This window comes from Fusarium solani (genome assembly GCF_023522795.1).
Source record: "Fusarium solani strain SB1 chromosome Unknown bctg00000002, whole genome shotgun sequence".
NCBI lineage: Eukaryota > Fungi > Ascomycota > Sordariomycetes > Hypocreales > Nectriaceae > Fusarium > Fusarium solani.
The window spans coordinates 2,959,370-2,976,882 of NW_027072155.1; the positions used below are offsets into that span (position 1 = coordinate 2,959,370).

The following is a 17,513-nucleotide window of genomic DNA, read 5'->3' on the forward strand; positions in this document are numbered from 1 at the left end:
AGAGAGCAGAGCATCACGGCACTTACACCATTTCAGTTCAAGGCCATTCAGGGCGAGGCTTGTTTTATAAATCACATACAGGTTTCAACGATACCACCACAATCAGCTCCCAGGACTCACTCACAACTAGCAGATTGCTGGGGGTCGTTATCAAGCACCAGGCTAGGCCGCTGCGCTTCACGATAGTCGAAGTCGGCAATCGTATCTGAAACATGCTAAGCGGTAGCATCTTCGAGAATTCAACCTAGAATAGCGGAACCAGCTATCGGTCATAGTGAGACAGATGAGTGAGCAACAGACGTGGCGTATGAGACATACGAGATGTCGATCACAACCGTTGGCAAGATAGTTCCCGAAACTTGGGGCAGGATCATAGAGCGAAACCTGCTCTGAGTCTGTCTCTCATATTACCAGATAGGTAGGTGATGCGCATGGCAAGCCTATGAGGGTTCTCAAGTCCGTCATGTTACGAAGCAACTCATGTGCAGCCCGCTGCCATTCACTAGGGCATTTAAAGAAACATATCTCGCCGAAAACGTCGGATAGGCCCATGGTTAAGCCTCTTGATCAACTCATGCACTGCATTAGGAGATTCCCGCTTTGAGATCTCATAATGGTGGCTCGGGGGGAGGCTGTTGACAGTGGGCACCGCCGAGTTTGTTCAAGTTCAAGACCAATTCATGATGCAGGTCGAGATTGTATTGGAGTATAATGCGTTCAGTAAAACGAATCATGCCCAATGCGAGATAGGGGATCGCAAGTAGTACACCCCTTCGTTGTAGCTTGTGGACTATGGGGGTGCTTGCGTCTAGTAGGTATACGACACAATTGAATAACCGTTTACCAACCCAACTAGATGGTCAAGACGAGTGTTGAAAAGGCACAAAGCAAGTCATCATCATTCACCGGGGAACATTCACATATCACTCAAAGTGGCTACACCAAGTAGAGCTTTCAAGATGGTCTATACCACCCTTGTTCAATTCAATAACCTATAAAAGCATTGTACACGGCTTCTTGAAATCACTGCCATGAAACCTGCCTGCCCGACTGCCTGCTGCCTTTGACCTTGGGCATGCCTGCCTGCCTGCCTTCTGTAAGTACCGACCTTGACGCCAGATAAACACGCATAAAAGGGGCATCAGACAATTGCACAAAAGTATTAAGATAGAGAGAGCGGCAGGCTCTGAACTTCCTCCCACACGGCCCCTCCTGGTATACGACGGTGGCCAGCACATCTTTCTTTCGAGAGTGGTGAATTTTTATCAAGTGTAATTTTTGGTCGTTGTTCGAGATTATTGCGTAGGTGAAGAAGGGCTTCGCTGGTGTGTCCTCCAGCGAGCCGTTAAGACAAAGTCGTGATCCGAGTTGGCTCCTCACATAATAATGGCGGGGATGTCAACGTTGGCCTTGATCGACTTGTGAGGGAGGACGCTGCCACCGTTGACGTAGATCTCGTCGCCGATTGTCACGTCGTCACCCAGGACTGTCACGTTCTCGAGACGAGCCCATCGGCCGACAGTGCTGTTCCAGCCAACGATGGTGGACTTGACCCAGGCGTGGTCCTTGACCTTGGATCCGCGGAGCAGCACACATCGCTGCAGACGGACACCGTCGCCAATAACAACATCGGGGCCAACAGTGACGTTGGGTCCGATTCTGCAGTTCTTGCCAATCTTGGCCGAGGGGTGAATCATGACGTTGCCACCGTGGACGAAGGGCTCGGTGGGGGAGTGAGCTCCTTGCTACCCCGCTTGGTGAGCGAGGAGAGGTACAGGCATGTGCCGCTGAGGAAGTCCTTGGGCTGACCGACGTCCATCCAGAAGCCCTCGAGGTCGAACGAGTGCAGCTGGTTGTCGCGGACCATGGCGGGGAAGGTCTCCTTCTCGATCGAAGTCGGGCGAAGCTCGATACGGTCGAGGATAGAGGTGTTGAAGATGTACATGCCGGCGTTGATGCGGTTGCCGACGAACTCGACGGGCTTCTCGACGAATCGGTCGATCAGCGAGCGGTGGCCGGGCTGGTGGACAACGACACCGTACTTGGAGGGCTCCTCGACCTTGGTGACGACGATGGTACCCTCGTTTCCGTGGCTCCGGTGGAAGGCCAGGAGGTCCTGGAAGGGGTAATCGCAGATGACGTCCGAGTTGAGAACGAAGAAGGGGGAGTCGTCCTTGGCGAGGATGGACTCGGCGAGCTTCAGGGGTCCGGCGGTGTCGAGGGGCTCAGACTCGACAGAGAACTCAATGTTGATGTTGTACTTTTCCTCATACTGCGGCGCACGTCAGCCCACATCTTTTGCATGTGCAATGGTTGGTGTCTCACCTCGGCCAGGAACTTCTCCATGATCTCGGGTCGGTAGTTGACAGCGAGCACGATGTCAGTGACGCCAGCTGCGACCAGCGCCTCGATTTGGTGCACGATCATGGGCTTGTTGCCGAACTCGACAAGAGGCTTGGGGAGGGTGAGGGTCTATCGCAGAGCTGTCAGCGTTTCGCTCGACGAGGCCAGAGGAGCTCGGCGCAAGCTTTGCGCAGCTCGGTCAGGGAGGTCCGAGGGGCAACGTACGAGAGGGCGAAGGCGAGTGCCGAAGCCACCGACAAGAATGAGTCCTGGAGAAGATCAGCATGCTGCGAGAACCTCGAGGAGCTGCACGAGCTCCACGGCCTGAGACATACCCTTCATGATTGCGGTGTTGAGAAACTGCTACGTATGCGAATCGGCCGAAGGCAAAGGGGTAACAGCGAATGTAAGAACAGAGAGCGACAAGCAGCGAGGTCCCGAAAAGAAGGGAAGCAACCTCGACAGGATTAGATTAGAAAAGAGGTAAGGGTATCGATAGATCGTGAGTGAGGAGGAAGAATAAGTCGTCAGTCAAGCTCAGAGAGGGAGGAAGAAGAAGGAGAAGAAAAAGAAGGTTGAGCAAAGCAGGCAGAGGCGCGACTTTGAATTCAGGAGGGAATGGGGATGGATCGAAGTGGGGATGTTAAGGCCAGCGTGCTCAGATGGATGCAGGCTGAGAGTTGACTTGCCCGTGCTTGACGGAGAGGGTGGGTCCGCCGAGGGCCAGGCGGGCAGGGGGCGTGCTCAGAAGGGTAGGTACCTGCGCCTCGTACTGACCGGGTGCATCCTCCCAGCAGATCTCGTAACTGCTATAGGGCCTCTTATAACTGAGATGCGCTGTATGGACTGCAAATCCACAAACAAGCATCCATGGCATACGTAGTATGCATTCGCTGGCTGGCGATGCATGTTTTAGCTTACAGGATGTTATTTATGTCTAAAAAGACGGGATGGTTCAGCCCAACCCCTCCTCCAAAGACACAGCTCTTGTTCTCTCAAAACCTCCAAAACTCGTCTCCAACATCGACCACAACTTCAAGATTACCTACCTACCCCCATCCCCCCATCGGTTTGGCACTAGTGGCCGCCTACGCCTCACGGGGCAGACGGGCCAAACGCGCTGGCGAAGCTCGACACGAGGCCCCGTGATGAGAGGCTGTTGGAAAGGGGTCCGGGACGCCAATCACGGCCACCAGGCGGGGCGGTTGTGGCTCGACAGCCATTTCCCGAAATTGGGCGTCATATTTTCTAATCGAAGAGCGCGGTGACTCCCCCTAATGGGATGGTTGTCCATAGTAAATGCGCGCTTCCGTGCTTCTGGAAGGACTAATAATCAATCTCTGACGCAGTCCAGACGGATGTGACCGCCTCAGCCGCGGGTGATTGCGTCCAAGTAATGAGGGTAATATCACCATCTAACGACGCCAACGAACGACAAAGCTCCATTCCCCTAGATCCAATCCAATCCAATACTTCCTCTACATCGGACAAGGCGTTGCCGCTTATTGGTGATCTAGGTCCAAGTTTCAGACTAACTAATTCTTCAACATGGATTTTCTCCTTTTTCCTTTTTTTTTTTCTCTCTCTCTCTCACCTCTTCCCATGTCTCTTTAATCTTGCCTCCTTTTTTTCGTCATGTCTCATGTTTACCATCGTCATGAGGCCTGTCTTGTCTGGTCTGAGTGGCATCAGCCCAGTGGCACCATGTCCCCTTACTTTTTTCCATTCAGGAGGTGGCCACTTGGCCTTTCACGAGCTGTTATTCCCGTCTTTAACTCTGCAACCCCTGGCCAGACCCTGGAATTCAATTTACTTGTTTGCCATTTCGTGTTGATGCATTGCATTGTGCTCCTGGCCCCATCATATCGACATCTGATCTTGCCAATTGCATCCCGCTGATTGGGGCTTCTTTGCCTCTCTTATGCTTCAAGCTCCTCGTAAAGACGCGGCAATCTCGTAATCCCCTCCAAATTTATCCCACACTTCACCCACAACCACGCCATCTCGCTTGAACTCCATCTCGCGGGGGGCCATGTCGTCCAGTAGACCACCCTCCTCAGCCTCAAACCCCCCCGTCTGACACGTCCACTCACATCATCCTGCATCTCGCGACCCCACGAAGAGCTGGACAGATCTTCCTGTTGTCGACTCCCCCATCCGGTCTAGACTCGTCGTCCGTCTTACCCTGAAGGCTGTCAGTTAGAGTCCCATGACCGCCCAGCAGCTGTCTTTTAATAAACTTTGCCTCAAGGGTGGGAGCACGAGGACGATATTGGCAGGCAATGGCGATCTTTTGCTGGTGCTGATCATTGGTCCTTTGTTTCACAGCAGTGCCACGACACCCCAGACATCATTGCTAAAGACCTGGGCGGCTAGGTCTGAAACTAACATGGTGGACGTCGTCAAGGTGTTTAGCTATGCAGACCTCAACTTCATAAGATCACCACTAGAACATGTCTTGCATGAATCTCAGTGATGCTGGGCCATTCATAAAATCCCCTACCCTGCAACGACTCGGCGGTTCTGTTTTAGCTTCGGTTCATCTCACTGACCCGAACCCATGTATCTTGAACATACATGACACCTGTAGGGTGTTCATTAACAAAGTACAGCTGGACACTCCTCAACCTCAGAAGCTTCCGGTCCTTCTCATTCCTGCGACTAGGCTAGAAGAGCCGGAACTTATTTCGAAGGGCATCTCCAACCAGGAAGCACCATGCCTCACCAACCGCTCATTTTCTCAGCCAGCCGCACTCGACTTGGCTTGCCCCCCTTCACCTCTGGCACGAACCACTGCGTCTGGTATGTACGTACGTACAGCAGAGTTTCGGAAAAAGCAACTCTATCCACCTTGATCCCGGCGTCTCTTTAATCAAGGGTTTGCTTCCCCACGTTTCGGTACACCTCATCGAGTGCAGCGGCCCACCCTAGCTCCTAGGTCGAAATGGTTGATGGCCGTGCTGACATGACCCGGGTTGGGTTCTGATGTAAGTGAGAACCATGGTGGACCGGTGTGTACGGGAAATATTGATGTGTGTAATAGGTACACGCCTGTTGTTGTTGAGGCTGACTTCCCTTCCCAATGTCAGCATCTTACATCCATCCCGTGCACTCATCAATCTGCACCATATGAGAGGGCACGGCATAGACTCTCCATCTCTACCGACAGCAGGCGCAAGTAAAAAAGGTCGTTATCATTGTCGTCGTTAAAAATATCTTGTCATCATACTCCATCACTGTCCATACTCGAACTCGTCACATCATCCGCTTCATCCCACATTGTTCAACCGTAAACAACAAAAAAGTCAACGCTGGCTTCCCCGATGCACAAACTTTTCCCCGTTGCAGCACAGTTCGTCCTTCATCTTGAATCCCCAAACCCCGGGAAAAATAGCAACCCAAAGTTGCCAGTCAAGCCTGCCCCTCGACCATTTTTGATGATAAAAAGCCCCAGCAAAATTTCGATAGAAGGACGCTTTTTCTCTCTCTCATTTTGGTTGTTTTGTCGTAAGCTGGTCGTACCTGGCGTGTAAAAGCCAGGCTGGCTTGATGTCGTGAAAAGAATCTACCCTCCCCTGTGAATGGCGTCGCAGAATCGTCGAGCTTTTTGTCCAAACGCAGACTTTTCCCTTCCATCTTTTTTCTTTTTTGTTGGCCACTTCCCTCAACTACGTGACCACCCTGAGCAAATCCTGCAGAAAACAATCGTGGTGTGCCAGTATCGCTGGAAGAAGCATTCTCGTAACGCCCATGTTGGTGACCGCGTCATGAGCTCTGAGTGATGGACACCCACTCAAACCGGACCGAATATTCAAGGTTTCGTCAAGGCAAAGGAAAATTGGAATAGGAGTGAACAAGAGAATAACGTAGGTGAAAAATCAGTCCAATCTCGTGTGAGAAGCAAATGACGCAAGGTAGGTAAAAGCAAAGTCGCATATGCCGGCCGTCGGAGTGAAGCTGCATCTAAGTCGTATCATATCATCATGAGTCGTTGAAAAATGGCCAGAGGATTCGGAGGCGCGAGTCGCCTTGTCTCTTGCCGAAAGAAGAGAAGAAAACAGAAAATGAAGAAGATGATGAAGAAAGTCGAGGATTCTTCCTTGAGTCTCGTGAGAGAGGTTGCCGAGGGAGTTCGGTGTGGGTATATCCCTCGGGGTAGCTGTGAAGCATTTCAACCGCTTGTAAGTCGTCTTGTGCCTGGGCTCCTTTCCCCTGTGCTTCCAAGCATGGTTTCACGTGGGTGACTTCCATGCCGATCTAAGCCCGTTGGTGTACTATCAACTTGGACCCGAATAACCGTCGTGAGCTGCACCGGCAGCCTCTACTCGAACGAGGCTGTCGAGCTACTGCTCGAGTGATGACCTGATCGTCGGCTGTGACGGTCACTGTCCCGGGATGAAGTGTGACGACTCTTGCGGCGGCGGCCCGAGTCCTGAGCAGGCAGGCCTTGGACGATGCCGTTGCGGGCCAGCATGCCTCCGTTGACAGAGAAGTTGCGACAGACCATAAAGGCACGCATGGCAGCGTTCTCCTGAGCAAGAACGTCAGACTCGTAGGCGAGATCCGTCTGGTACTCGCGGCCGTTGACCAGGACAAGACAAGTGTAGCCGCTGTGGTCCCGGTAGCACTCGTACATGGGGTCTGTCCATCCTCGACGCCGGCAGAGGCCTGTTTGAAATCTTGGTTAGCAAAGAGTCCTTTCTTCTTTGTGTTTGAAAACACTCGGCCATGGGGAAAGCTCGTGGTCGAATGGCGTCAGTCTCGTCGTCATGCCAACGCAAGACTTGAAGGCCTAAATCTCCCAAAGTCTGGCATTGCCATGATTCCTCGGCTAACATTGACGCAGTGGCATGGTCCAACTTGGACTCAATGTTGCGAGTGGAGGTATAACCGGGAGATGTGCCGTTGTCCCCGCCACTTCGGCGTCAAAGAGTCACCGCAGGCGGGGGAACTCGGTTTCACCCAGCGAGTGATGAATCAATTGCCGATGGCTGGACCGGAATTGACTTCTCAAAAGGGGCTGGATTGATTCATTGACCAACTTACTCTCGAGATACTGCATGTAGAAACCGCCCATTGTGATAATTTGTGTGGTGGCGTTCACCGAGCTGCGCCGGAGCGTCGAGGCCGAGGACGGTTGCGGTTGAAGGTAGGAGCGGAAAAGTGGAAACCGAGCTTGTAAGAGCGCGCCTCTGATGCGGGAGACCGACCAGTGTGGGACAGGCCGGAGAGGGGGGGTTCGGAGGGGAGAAAAAAAAATAAGAATAATAATGGCAGAGTAAAAAACAGATCAAGAACGCTTGTCTAGAAACCAGAAAAACAGCGACGAACGCAGACAGAGAGGCCAAGAGTATGATCCAATTCCGTTTGGTTCACCCAAGAATCGAGCTCGAGAGAGAACAAGGCGGAGCGCGGACGGAGGTGGAGGCGACGACGGGATATCAACCTGCCCTTTGATTCAAGGTGGCAGGGTGCGAGATAGACAACGGGGATTGTAGAATTGAGACTGGAGTAATCCTGGTGAATGCTCAATGCCTGCTTCTGGAGGGCAGAGATGCAAAAAAGGCGTTCAGGGTCCTGTCAAATTGGCTTCGAGTCGTGTGCCGTGGAGGTAGGTAGGGGGGGCCCTGGTGGGTGCGAGCGAGATGGGATGGATGGGTGGTGGATGATAGAATAGATGGGATAGAAGATGGAGAACGAGAACGAGAGCGAGCGAGGGAGAAGGTTTTGAAGCAGAGCAGAGACGAAGGAAGCTTCAAGATAAGAAAGGGCTCGGGAGAAGGGTCCAGTAAGTACTGTAGGTACTGTAAGGATACCGGCCGGATAGGATACCTTGCTTGGTCTTGTCAAAAGCTCCGTCCGTCGCGACCTGACTGACCTGCGAGTGCATCTGCTGCAGACGAGTCGAGCCGATGGCACGGCGAGACATGTGTGCCTTTATTGCAGACAGCTTGTTAGCGCGGGGACAGGGGGTGTCTGGAGACAAAGGACGACGCGCGAATGGAGGCAGATGCAAGCAACGATGCGGCTCTCGAAAGAGTGTGACCCATCTTTGCTGTGTTGGCCTACCTGGTTGCCAGTTGATCAAAGTCGCTGGCGACTAGGCCACTCCACCGGAACACATGGAGGATGCAGCGACCAGGCGATCTCTGATTCCCAAAGTTAACGCCTTCGGCCACCGGCGTACCACGAAGGGACCTAGTACGTTCCATTTTTTCTCCTCCTCCCGGGTCCGTCTCCTCTCTCGGTTTTTTGTTATTGTTTTCTTTCCACTTCAGAGTCTTTTTTTCTCTCCTCCAGCAAGGCCTCTTGCGCCAAACTCTATGCTCTCGCTTGCCCCCATCCCCCTCTCACCGTGCAGCCCCCCGATGCTACCGGCGCACTCTTCCATCCGTGTCCGGCTGTGCTGCTGCGTAGATAGACAAGAGGGCATGATGGCATGGCCTTAGGAATGGGGGGCGATGGGGCCAGTCAGGGCCCGGTCTGCGAAGCTCATGCAGACACGCGATTGAAGATGCATCACTACGACATGGCAGCAATTTCCAACTTGCTTTAGCTTCAAGTCAGGTGGCGAGGACGGCTTCACCTCAGTGGCCCGGAGCGGGTAACTCGTTTCTGGTCGTCAGGTCAAGCACCTCGAAGGAAGGGTCAAGACGTCGAGGGGCGAAATGACCTGCAGCCATCAGGTACTGTAGACAAAGCGAAGCGATACCAGCACCTACATCAACAACAAGACAAGCAGGACAGGATGTGCCTGGCTCACTGCCACCATCTGGACCTCCGAGATCTCTGCTTTGGCGGCCACTAATGCACAGCAACCAGCCCAAAGTACCAGCTTGTATAACAGCAGAGCCAGAGGCTGGACGGCGAGGGGCACCAGCACCAGCACCAACCCACACCCGGGTCCCCTCCCCTCGAGCGCCGAGAGCCCCGCGGCCGGAGCTGCTGCAGGGCACCTCGGCCTGTCTAAGGTACCTTCATACTGTACCTGCCCTGCCAGGCCATTGCCATCAGTGCCGCAGCCAACTGGAAGCGGAAATTCTCAGGACCGGGGATTGGCATCTGCTAGGATCTTGTTCTTGATCCTCGTCTGTCTGTCGCGCGCGAAATGGGCGGCCTTGTTGTGCGGCCTAGTCGAGGGACTAGAGTGTTGCGTTGGGGCCAGGCGACAGCGACTCAGTGAAAGCGGGCCACGTTCTCAACTCCATGTGGCGGTTGCGAATGTGTACGATTCGTACCCAATAAACTTCACAAAGCGCGCGGGTCCCTGAGGCATATTAGAGGTTCAAGGGAGATTTGAGGACGTGCCTGGCTGATCAGCTGCGGGAAGGTATTCAGTCTCCCCTCGAGATAAGCGAGAGACCAAGTGTCGAGTCCGAAATAGCAACATGGAGAGCGGAGTTCCATCATGATGCACTGCACGCGAGTAAACTTTTGGCTGCAGTCTCAGTGGCCTGGTTGTCGGCCGTCGAAGAAGAAGCACAGGGCAGCGAACAAAGACGACGATGCCATGAGCAGAGTAACTCAATAGTGACACCACACGCAGCAGCCAGTCAAGCCGGTCGACGACAGTCCACTTTCTGCTTCCCACTCACTCCCTCCCTCCCCCCAGCCCAGGGCCCCAAGGAAAGGGTCGGTGAAGCAGCGCGACGACGTGCATGAACAGGACAGTCAGTGGCTGGCCCCTCTGCCAGTGGACCAACGACCATGATCCCTCTCATCCCTGCCCACCATGCCCTGTGCCATGCATCCACCGGCGCGGGTGTGTGGGTGCCGCCGTTAGGGCTGTCCCCAGCAACGCAACGCAGCAGCAGAGGCAGAGAGAAGCAGCAGCAGCAGCAGCAGCAGCAGAAGCAGGCGAGCATCGGCATGCTTCCCTCCCTCCCTCCCCATGGAGAGGGAAAGAAAACGGTGAAAACAGCATGATTGATTGGACACTGGAGGATGCTCTTCCTGATGCAGCCTCGATGGTGTGGCCAGGGTGTGTGCATTGCAGATTTGGCAGCCCGGGAGTGCAGCTCGATTGAAGAATCATATGTGAGAAGCGAAAAAGGCTTGGGTGCACTGGGGTAAGCCAAGTGGCAGAGGCCTGTGCATGGCATGGCAGTGAGATGTGGCCAGGATTCATGGACTGGACGGACGGGCAGTCTGTGTTGAGGAGGGGAAGCAGCGTCCGAACTCCGTGCTTGCCTTAGCTACAGTACGGGCAAGGGAGGGGGAGGGGAAGCGGATGGCAGGAGGGACCACGCAAGAGGCGCGAGACAACGACTAAAGTGAGGGAAGAAGGGAAGAGGGCAGGTACTGTACAGTGTAAGCCTGTCTAGTTAGGTAGGCTGGGCCAAAGGCCGGAGGGCAGGCAGACCAGACGGGAGGCAGGCAGGCCTTGGGGCCAGCCCCTAACCTTCATGCAATGATGAGTTGGCAATGCTTGCTTGTCGATGTTAATAAAAACAACATCAATAACAAGACTGGAACCTCGAGACGGCTCCGAGTAGCGGGACGTACTTGCTCGCGCCGGTCAACGCGGGGTACCGACCGTACCTTTCCTGACCTCAACTCCCCTTGTTCTCTCGTCAATCGGCCGGCCGGTACAACCACAACCGCCACCACCACCACAAGCATCCCGGGTGGTTGCCTCTTGATCACCGATTTACCCAGCCACAAGCACAAACGCCAGGAGAGGTCGTCCATCGCAAACCTAAGGGCTCTCTTGATGGTCAGAGGCATTGTCCAGCTCTGAACCGATGATTCTCCTCGGACAAAGACATGGCGGTACTCTCCGCCACTTTTCGCATCGCTCCCTACCCAGTGACACTTCAGTCTTCTTAGTTCACTAGGTCTGAGCTAACTATCAAGAAACTCTCTAAACAGACGGCTCGCCGAGAAGCGCTGCAAGACCGCCATTGGGCGCGTTTGCTCACAGCAGGGATGCCGAATCTCGTCGAGAGCTTGGTGGGTTCTGTGGGTTCGAGTGGGCTTTGTGGAGGACAAGGGAGTTCCATCCAACCCGGGCCATGACGGAGCTCGAGCTTCCAACGGCGGACAGCGATTCGACAATTGGAACTCTTCCAGAATTCCACCTTGGGGCCGCTAGTTTGCTCTGACGTGACGACCACCGAAATCCCATGACACATGCCTCCACGCCCCACGAAGTTGTCCACCAAAATGGAACAAGATGGTCGGTGTTCTGAGCGTTTTGGGTTTGGGCTCTGGCCCCGTCGCTTAAAACAAGTTGAAGCAGAAACTCTGATAACCGCCAGCGACAAAAAAAGACGTGCTACGCGCCGTGCTCGCCCCGTTACTTACCTTGGGCGTATCGCCCATTGCAGGATATCCGCAAGCGAAATTAATCGAGGCGGCTATCCAGCCGGAAGGGCCAGCAAAAACAAAAGCAATACCAAACGACATCCAGAAATTTTCCGCGCATCGTGGCGAGCATGTTGCGGGTCTTGCTGTGCCGTTTCAACCCTGGAGGTTGGACAACCGCGAGACCAGGCCAGCGTGAGATCGCTCGCGGCGTGAAGGAAAAACCCTGAGAGGGCCCAACCTGCGGCCGCTCCTGGGGCGGGCTTGGCACACCTGCCAGGCGCGACGGATGTGGTTCCCACGGTCTCCCATTGCTTTTTTGTCATCAGTTAGCCTCTTCCTTCTTCCGACGGTGCCTTTGTCTCTGCATACTGCCAAGAGAGGTTGGATGAGGGGCGCGATGAGGGGCACATCAACCAGAAATGCCGATGATGATGATGGACAATGACGACGAGGGGCAGCGGAACGGCACATGATGGGTCACTTCGATTCCTATCTGCTTGTCAGGCCTCCGAGGGACTCCTGAATTGATGGTTTGGCATATCCGCTCGACGACGAGGTTCCGTACACCAGGTACTTTCAAGTATCCTTCAAGTCAAGCGCCTTCCGGATCGACGGCTGGTAAAACTGGCCAATCCCACCACAACAGACGGCAACACTCGAATTGGATGACTGGGTCCGGCCGAATATGCAATCTGAATTTGTCTATTCTCAGTTGATGGACTGTCAAGGTTCCCTGATGAAGGAGACCTGGTTCGAAATGCTATGTTCTTGCAACGGCAGACAACTCAAGAGACACCTGACATTGCAAGGCCAGAACGATTACGCACTCGCGACTGCCTTCGATTCAACTAGTAGCATGAGTACTGCAAAGATCGACTCCCTCAGCCTATCTTTCGCAACCGTCTGTGTTGGTCCTTGTTGTGGTGACCTTTCATGGATAAGGCCTGCGGAAACGCCCGCCTGACGGGGAACCAGGATATGAACTCTGTTGGAGTGGGTAATAACAAACGGTCAAGAACATTGACGAGCGATCGCTGCCTCCAGAGTCTTGGTTTCCGGACATGGCCACAGCTACCTTGTGACAAAAGTGTTAACCGGCATTCGGCTCTCTTCAACATCATTTTGAGGATCACAGGCAGGGACCAGCTCGCTTATGCCCTTGCGGGCGATCTCTTTCTTACGACCCCTCCTCAGATATTCCCCAGTCAATTCTCCGTACGGATCGAAACCAGCTTCATTGGGAGGCAATGAGGACACACGAACAGCACTTAGGAACATGCTACGTATAGCAAGAGACATGAAACTTTACAGGCCAAGATGGAATCATGTTGAAACGAACCACTCGATTCAACAACGCATGTCGGTCGGGTTTGAGACAGGGCCGTGGGGTTGTCTCAGCATCCATGCCTGCTGTTGACCGTTAAAAGGACCCTGTTTTGTGGTCCCCACAGAATTCACGGTGGAGTGGATACGACAATGCACGTAATCGCAAAGAAGACTCGCTGCATTTGTGGGTGCTTGGGGGCGAGAAGGCCGCCTGGGATGTTGTACCGGTTGTACTATCAGAAAGCACCGAGTTCACCCTTGAACTGACCGAATTCCAGACCCGAGGCGGCAATACCCAAAGAGGCCATAAAAGAGAAGCGCCCATAACCTGCCGTGCCGTGTCTCGGCTTCTATCTCTTCCATGTGCGCCACAATCGGGGCCGCGTCCCAAGTATCCCCCTTGTCCTATGTACTTTGAGTTCAGCTTCTTGCATGGACGTTTCTTCTCTCACACACACGCACCTCGGTACACAGAGATGGGCATGGGCAGTCTGGCTGCAATGCAGGTATGCACCAGACCTGGTTGCTTAAGATGCGGCCACAGACCGTAGTGCAGAGGCGGGGGCGCGGCGGTGGCCACATATGGCCCGCCGTTCAGAGGGCTGACCTCCGGGCAACGAGACATTCGTCCACCGGACGCCATTGACATGTACGAGTCTCAATCCCGAGGTCTGGCCTGATACGCGAGGCGGTCTGCGGAAAGAGCCTGCGTGTTTGCGTGTGTGTGTGTGCCGTGGGTTAGGTCAGTCAAACCTAGGACACGCCGTCAGAAAGCCTGATATACAGCGTTCTCATGCCACGCTTTCACCCACATTTGCGCAGAAACCACTTTAAATCTCGCACCTGGTCGGGAGGCTGGTAAAAGGAGGACGTCAATCTCCCATGCTCATGCCATGATATGCGCCCTCATCGAGACCCGTCCACATCGCAGTGGGCAAAAGCAACGTGACTGAAAACAGGTGGAGCAGAGCTCAAAGTGCTGCACACAGGATCCATGGCCTCCCAAGGGCCCAGTCCTGGACTCTTGGATGCCGAGAAGCATGGGCCCGGCCCTGGCCTCGAGATGATGCGCAGGCCCTGCAACTGCTACCGTCGTGGTCGTATGGCGTGGGATCACCGTCCTCCCTCTACCAGCAAGATCATGTGCATCCCAGAAGAACGAAGGAAATGGTAACCAGTGTTGGTTTCCAATCTCAACCTTGAGCGAGATCCCTGCCTTCTCCAGACGATGCGCTGTCAGTTGGTCATGCCTGTTGACGTTATGACACCATGAGAGTTTACATGGATTGGTGTTTGTCCTCGTTTCCCAGCCCTCTCGGACATCCACCGCCCCTCGAGAACCATCTGGCCATGCTGTCGACATGTAGGTAGGTGCGGATGGGGTTCCTCATCTGGTGGCCGGGGCCCACGAGTCGGTCGGAAATTCACTGATGCATGCAGCCGGTTGCCTGCCTGTTGTGGATGCCTGTGCTGTATCTCTGATTCAAGATGGATAAGCATCGGTCTAGTCTGTCATACCTCGACGACGCAGACGCCATGTCGTGCTTTGGCCACCAGCCATCCATCCACCTTGGGACGACCAATCCTCGATCTGGCTGAACCAAGTCGCCATGAGTCAACTGAGATCTGAGTTCCTGCACGGCCAAGAGTTGATCCGATCATGTATTGGTATCAACAATATTGACATTGATGGTTAACCATATTGCGAATGGCAAAATGACAAGGACCGGCCATCTCAACGTGACAAAGAGAACAAGGAAATCAACTGCCCCGCCACTCGTAATTGCACTCAATCATGTCTCGTTTCTCATGGCATCCATACCAAAGCTCTCTCAGCCTGACTTGGACAGGGATCCCTCCGCGTCACCAAATCCAGCTGGCACAGGCACCGCTTGGCAATCAAAAGCCGTGCTTGGATGCAAAGTAGTTCTGGATCTCTTCCACCTTGTGCTTGGGGATAACGTAGACGGGGTGCACCGTGGCGACGCGATCCTCCTCGTCAAAGATCTGTTCACCTTCCATATAAGGTGACACAGACCATGAATCTCCCGCCACAATTGCCTCGTGGGTGCGAGCAGCAACCAGGTCCCACTTGTGCTGCGCTGAACTCAGGCCGGAGAGCACATAGCAGGTATGGTAGGCGTCCGAGTACCTGTTTGTTGGGCTGGGTTTAGCGCTCACCGAAAATACTCAGATGCAGGAGGGGAGTTCCATACTTGCTCGGTTTGTCTCTCAGGCCACCCCGTTTGGACTGGTCCTGGCAGCAGCAGAGGATGTAGCGGATCAAGCCGTCGCGGCTGAAGAGGCTATCCCTTGCGGCAGGGAGCGGGTGGCCGCCAGAACCGGCCGCCGCCTCCCCTCCGGGCCCGTTGAGGGCGGCCTCGATCAGGGGCCAGCAACCTCCGACCCAGTGGCTGTAGCAACCGTCGACAAGCTTGTTGGTACGACCCGAGAAACCGCCCTCGGGGGCGTACTGACGGGAAGACAACCAAGAGATAAGCAGTGGAACGTCGAGATAGCTGGAGAAGGGGACGATCAGGTCTGGGTCAGCATGCAATGCTCCCATGTCACCACTTCAGTGGGTAGGCCATCGTGGGCCTGGGGGGAACAACAGAGACATACCGCGGGATGGCTCGATGTGGAGAATCGAGGATGGAGAGGCATCCGAGGGCGCAAAAGGCATATGCACCATGTGCTTCAACGCCCGGCTTTGCCGACACGCCGCCCTCGTACGTTTGGCCTTATTGGTGAGCGATCAGAGAGCGGGAACGACTTTTGGGCCTTGTGCATCACCTACATTGGCGTACATAATCGGCGAGGCCTGTGAACAGACCAGTGTGGCCAGCGGAGCGTGCTGGCGAGTCCTGTGACAGCTCGAGAGGGATGTTGAGGAGCGAGATGATGACGGACGCGCAGTAGGCCCCCCTGCAACACGGTCAGTCAGGAGGATAGAGCACATACGAAGGGGGTCGGATATGGGTAGGATCTCCAGGCTTGACGGCCGGGGTGGAAGAGGGACTACGGGCCTTGACAGCCGGCAGTGAGTGCTACAGTGCATACCTGACATCCTCCTCGCCGCCAAGAGCCATCTGGAAGCCCCCGTCGGGCTGCTTGAGGGAGCATAGCCATCTCCACATGGCACGGCGGTCGACAACGTCGTAGCTATCCTCGCCGCCGACTAGGGCAAGCGACAGGACGGTTGCATACGTGGTGGCGAGATGCGACGTCTGGCCGAAGCCGCCAGCGAAGCCGCCGTCGGGGTTCTGCATGGGGCGGACCGTGTCGACGAGGCTCTGGCGATACGACGAGACATCCTCGCCGAGGAGGGAGAGTGCGGCGAGGCACCAGTAGAAGATCCAGGGACGGCTGGGGTCGGCGGACATGAAGCCTCCCGGCAGCTTTCCAAGCTGCTTATGCAGGAAGTTGACATGGCGGCGACGGTCCAGATGGGGCAGCCCGTGGGAGTTGCAGGAGGAGTGTTCCTGGGCCTTGAGGAAGGGCAGACATTCGTCAACGGTAGCGTCCTGCACGCGCGACGACTCTGTGAACAAGTCATCGCGGATGAGGGGCTCCGAGGTGAAGATTTGAGGGATAGAGGGCTCAACCCCAGGCTGCGGCGCACTTGCTGCTGCGGCTGCCATCTTGATGTTGGTGGTCTTGTTTGTGTTGACGCCTGTGGTGGTGGTGGTGTTGTTGCTGTTGCTGTTGCCGTGTGAAAAGATGACGCGTGGTCGAGGACGGGTGAGGCGAGCTCTCGATCTCATCACGCAGCTGGTAGGAATTCCCTTTGTTTTGAAGTCGGCATCGGCGAGGATTCACCCCCTCTTCTCGTTGATATTGTTCTCCAAGCCATGGATCACCAGAGCGTCGATGCAGACAGGGTAGTTACTCACCCCCACAAAACCAAGTGGATTGTCGTCGTGTGAGCCCGTCGTCTCCGCTTCTTCCTCGGTTATCAATTCTGAGCCAATCACCAAGCTCCATCACTCTTGGGACAAAGAACAAAGATGGATGAGTTGATGGATGTGTTGGATCATGGTTTAGATGATTGTGGGAGCTGGAGCAAACATGTCCAGATTGCCTTTCATCTTTACGCGTGGCCAAAGCTTCAAACATGAGAGTTGGTGCAGTCCTGTCATCTCATAGCCTTGCTCTTGGAGCTGGATCGGGCAACTCTAGCATTGCACGATTATCTGGTTTACCTTGGAATACCAGTGCACGCTAGTTGGCTCATGATTGGTTCTTTCTTACACTGTTGGAGTTGGGTGTTGAAGGTTCGGCCTCGGCAAGACAAGAATGAATGACACTTACTCGTAGAAAAGAGGGAGATGGTCTCACAGTTGGGAGCATGCTGCTTGGATCTTTAGTTGTCCTATTTCATCTTTGTGATGTCTATGAATTTCTCGTTAGATTTGAGCTTCTCGATGATGGTTATGCGTCTGGCGTTGTATTGCTGAACTCGCTATTTTTCTCGCGCCTGCGTCCCCTAAACACGGATTTCTATCCTAATGACACTCGTTATTTTACTCTATTTC

The 17,513-nt window shown here is 54.5% G+C and overlaps 4 protein-coding genes across 4 annotated transcripts; 1 reads left to right on the forward strand and 3 right to left on the reverse strand.

Moving 5' to 3' along the window:
• Positions 1-1,376: 1,376 nt before the first annotated feature.
• Positions 1,377-2,685, reverse strand: MRS44_004867 (uncharacterized protein; the record flags this gene model as incomplete). Its single annotated transcript, XM_065622367.1, has 5 exons — positions 1,377-1,745; positions 1,814-2,272; positions 2,326-2,472; positions 2,569-2,612; positions 2,679-2,685. The coding sequence occupies 5 exons, from the start codon at positions 2,683-2,685 to the stop codon at positions 1,377-1,379; spliced, it is 1,026 nt and encodes a 341-aa protein (XP_065478439.1).
• A 3,979-nt stretch (positions 2,686-6,664) lies between these two features.
• MRS44_004868 (uncharacterized protein) lies at positions 6,665-7,420 on the reverse strand (the record flags this gene model as incomplete). The annotated part of the gene is made up of 2 exons (XM_046280889.1): positions 6,665-7,011; positions 7,390-7,420. The coding sequence occupies 2 exons, from the start codon at positions 7,418-7,420 to the stop codon at positions 6,665-6,667; spliced, it is 378 nt and encodes a 125-aa protein (XP_046135981.1).
• A 2,630-nt stretch (positions 7,421-10,050) lies between these two features.
• MRS44_004869 (uncharacterized protein) lies at positions 10,051-11,437 on the forward strand (the record flags this gene model as incomplete). The annotated part of the gene is made up of 3 exons (XM_065622368.1): positions 10,051-10,254; positions 10,306-10,412; positions 11,215-11,437. The coding sequence occupies 3 exons, from the start codon at positions 10,051-10,053 to the stop codon at positions 11,435-11,437; spliced, it is 534 nt and encodes a 177-aa protein (XP_065478440.1).
• A 3,440-nt stretch (positions 11,438-14,877) lies between these two features.
• Positions 14,878-16,742, reverse strand: MRS44_004870 (uncharacterized protein; the record flags this gene model as incomplete). The annotated part of the gene is made up of 5 exons (XM_065622369.1): positions 14,878-15,080; positions 15,160-15,551; positions 15,601-15,718; positions 15,776-15,903; positions 16,039-16,742. The coding sequence occupies 5 exons, from the start codon at positions 16,740-16,742 to the stop codon at positions 14,878-14,880; spliced, it is 1,545 nt and encodes a 514-aa protein (XP_065478441.1).
• Between the last annotated feature and the right edge of the window lie 771 nt (positions 16,743-17,513).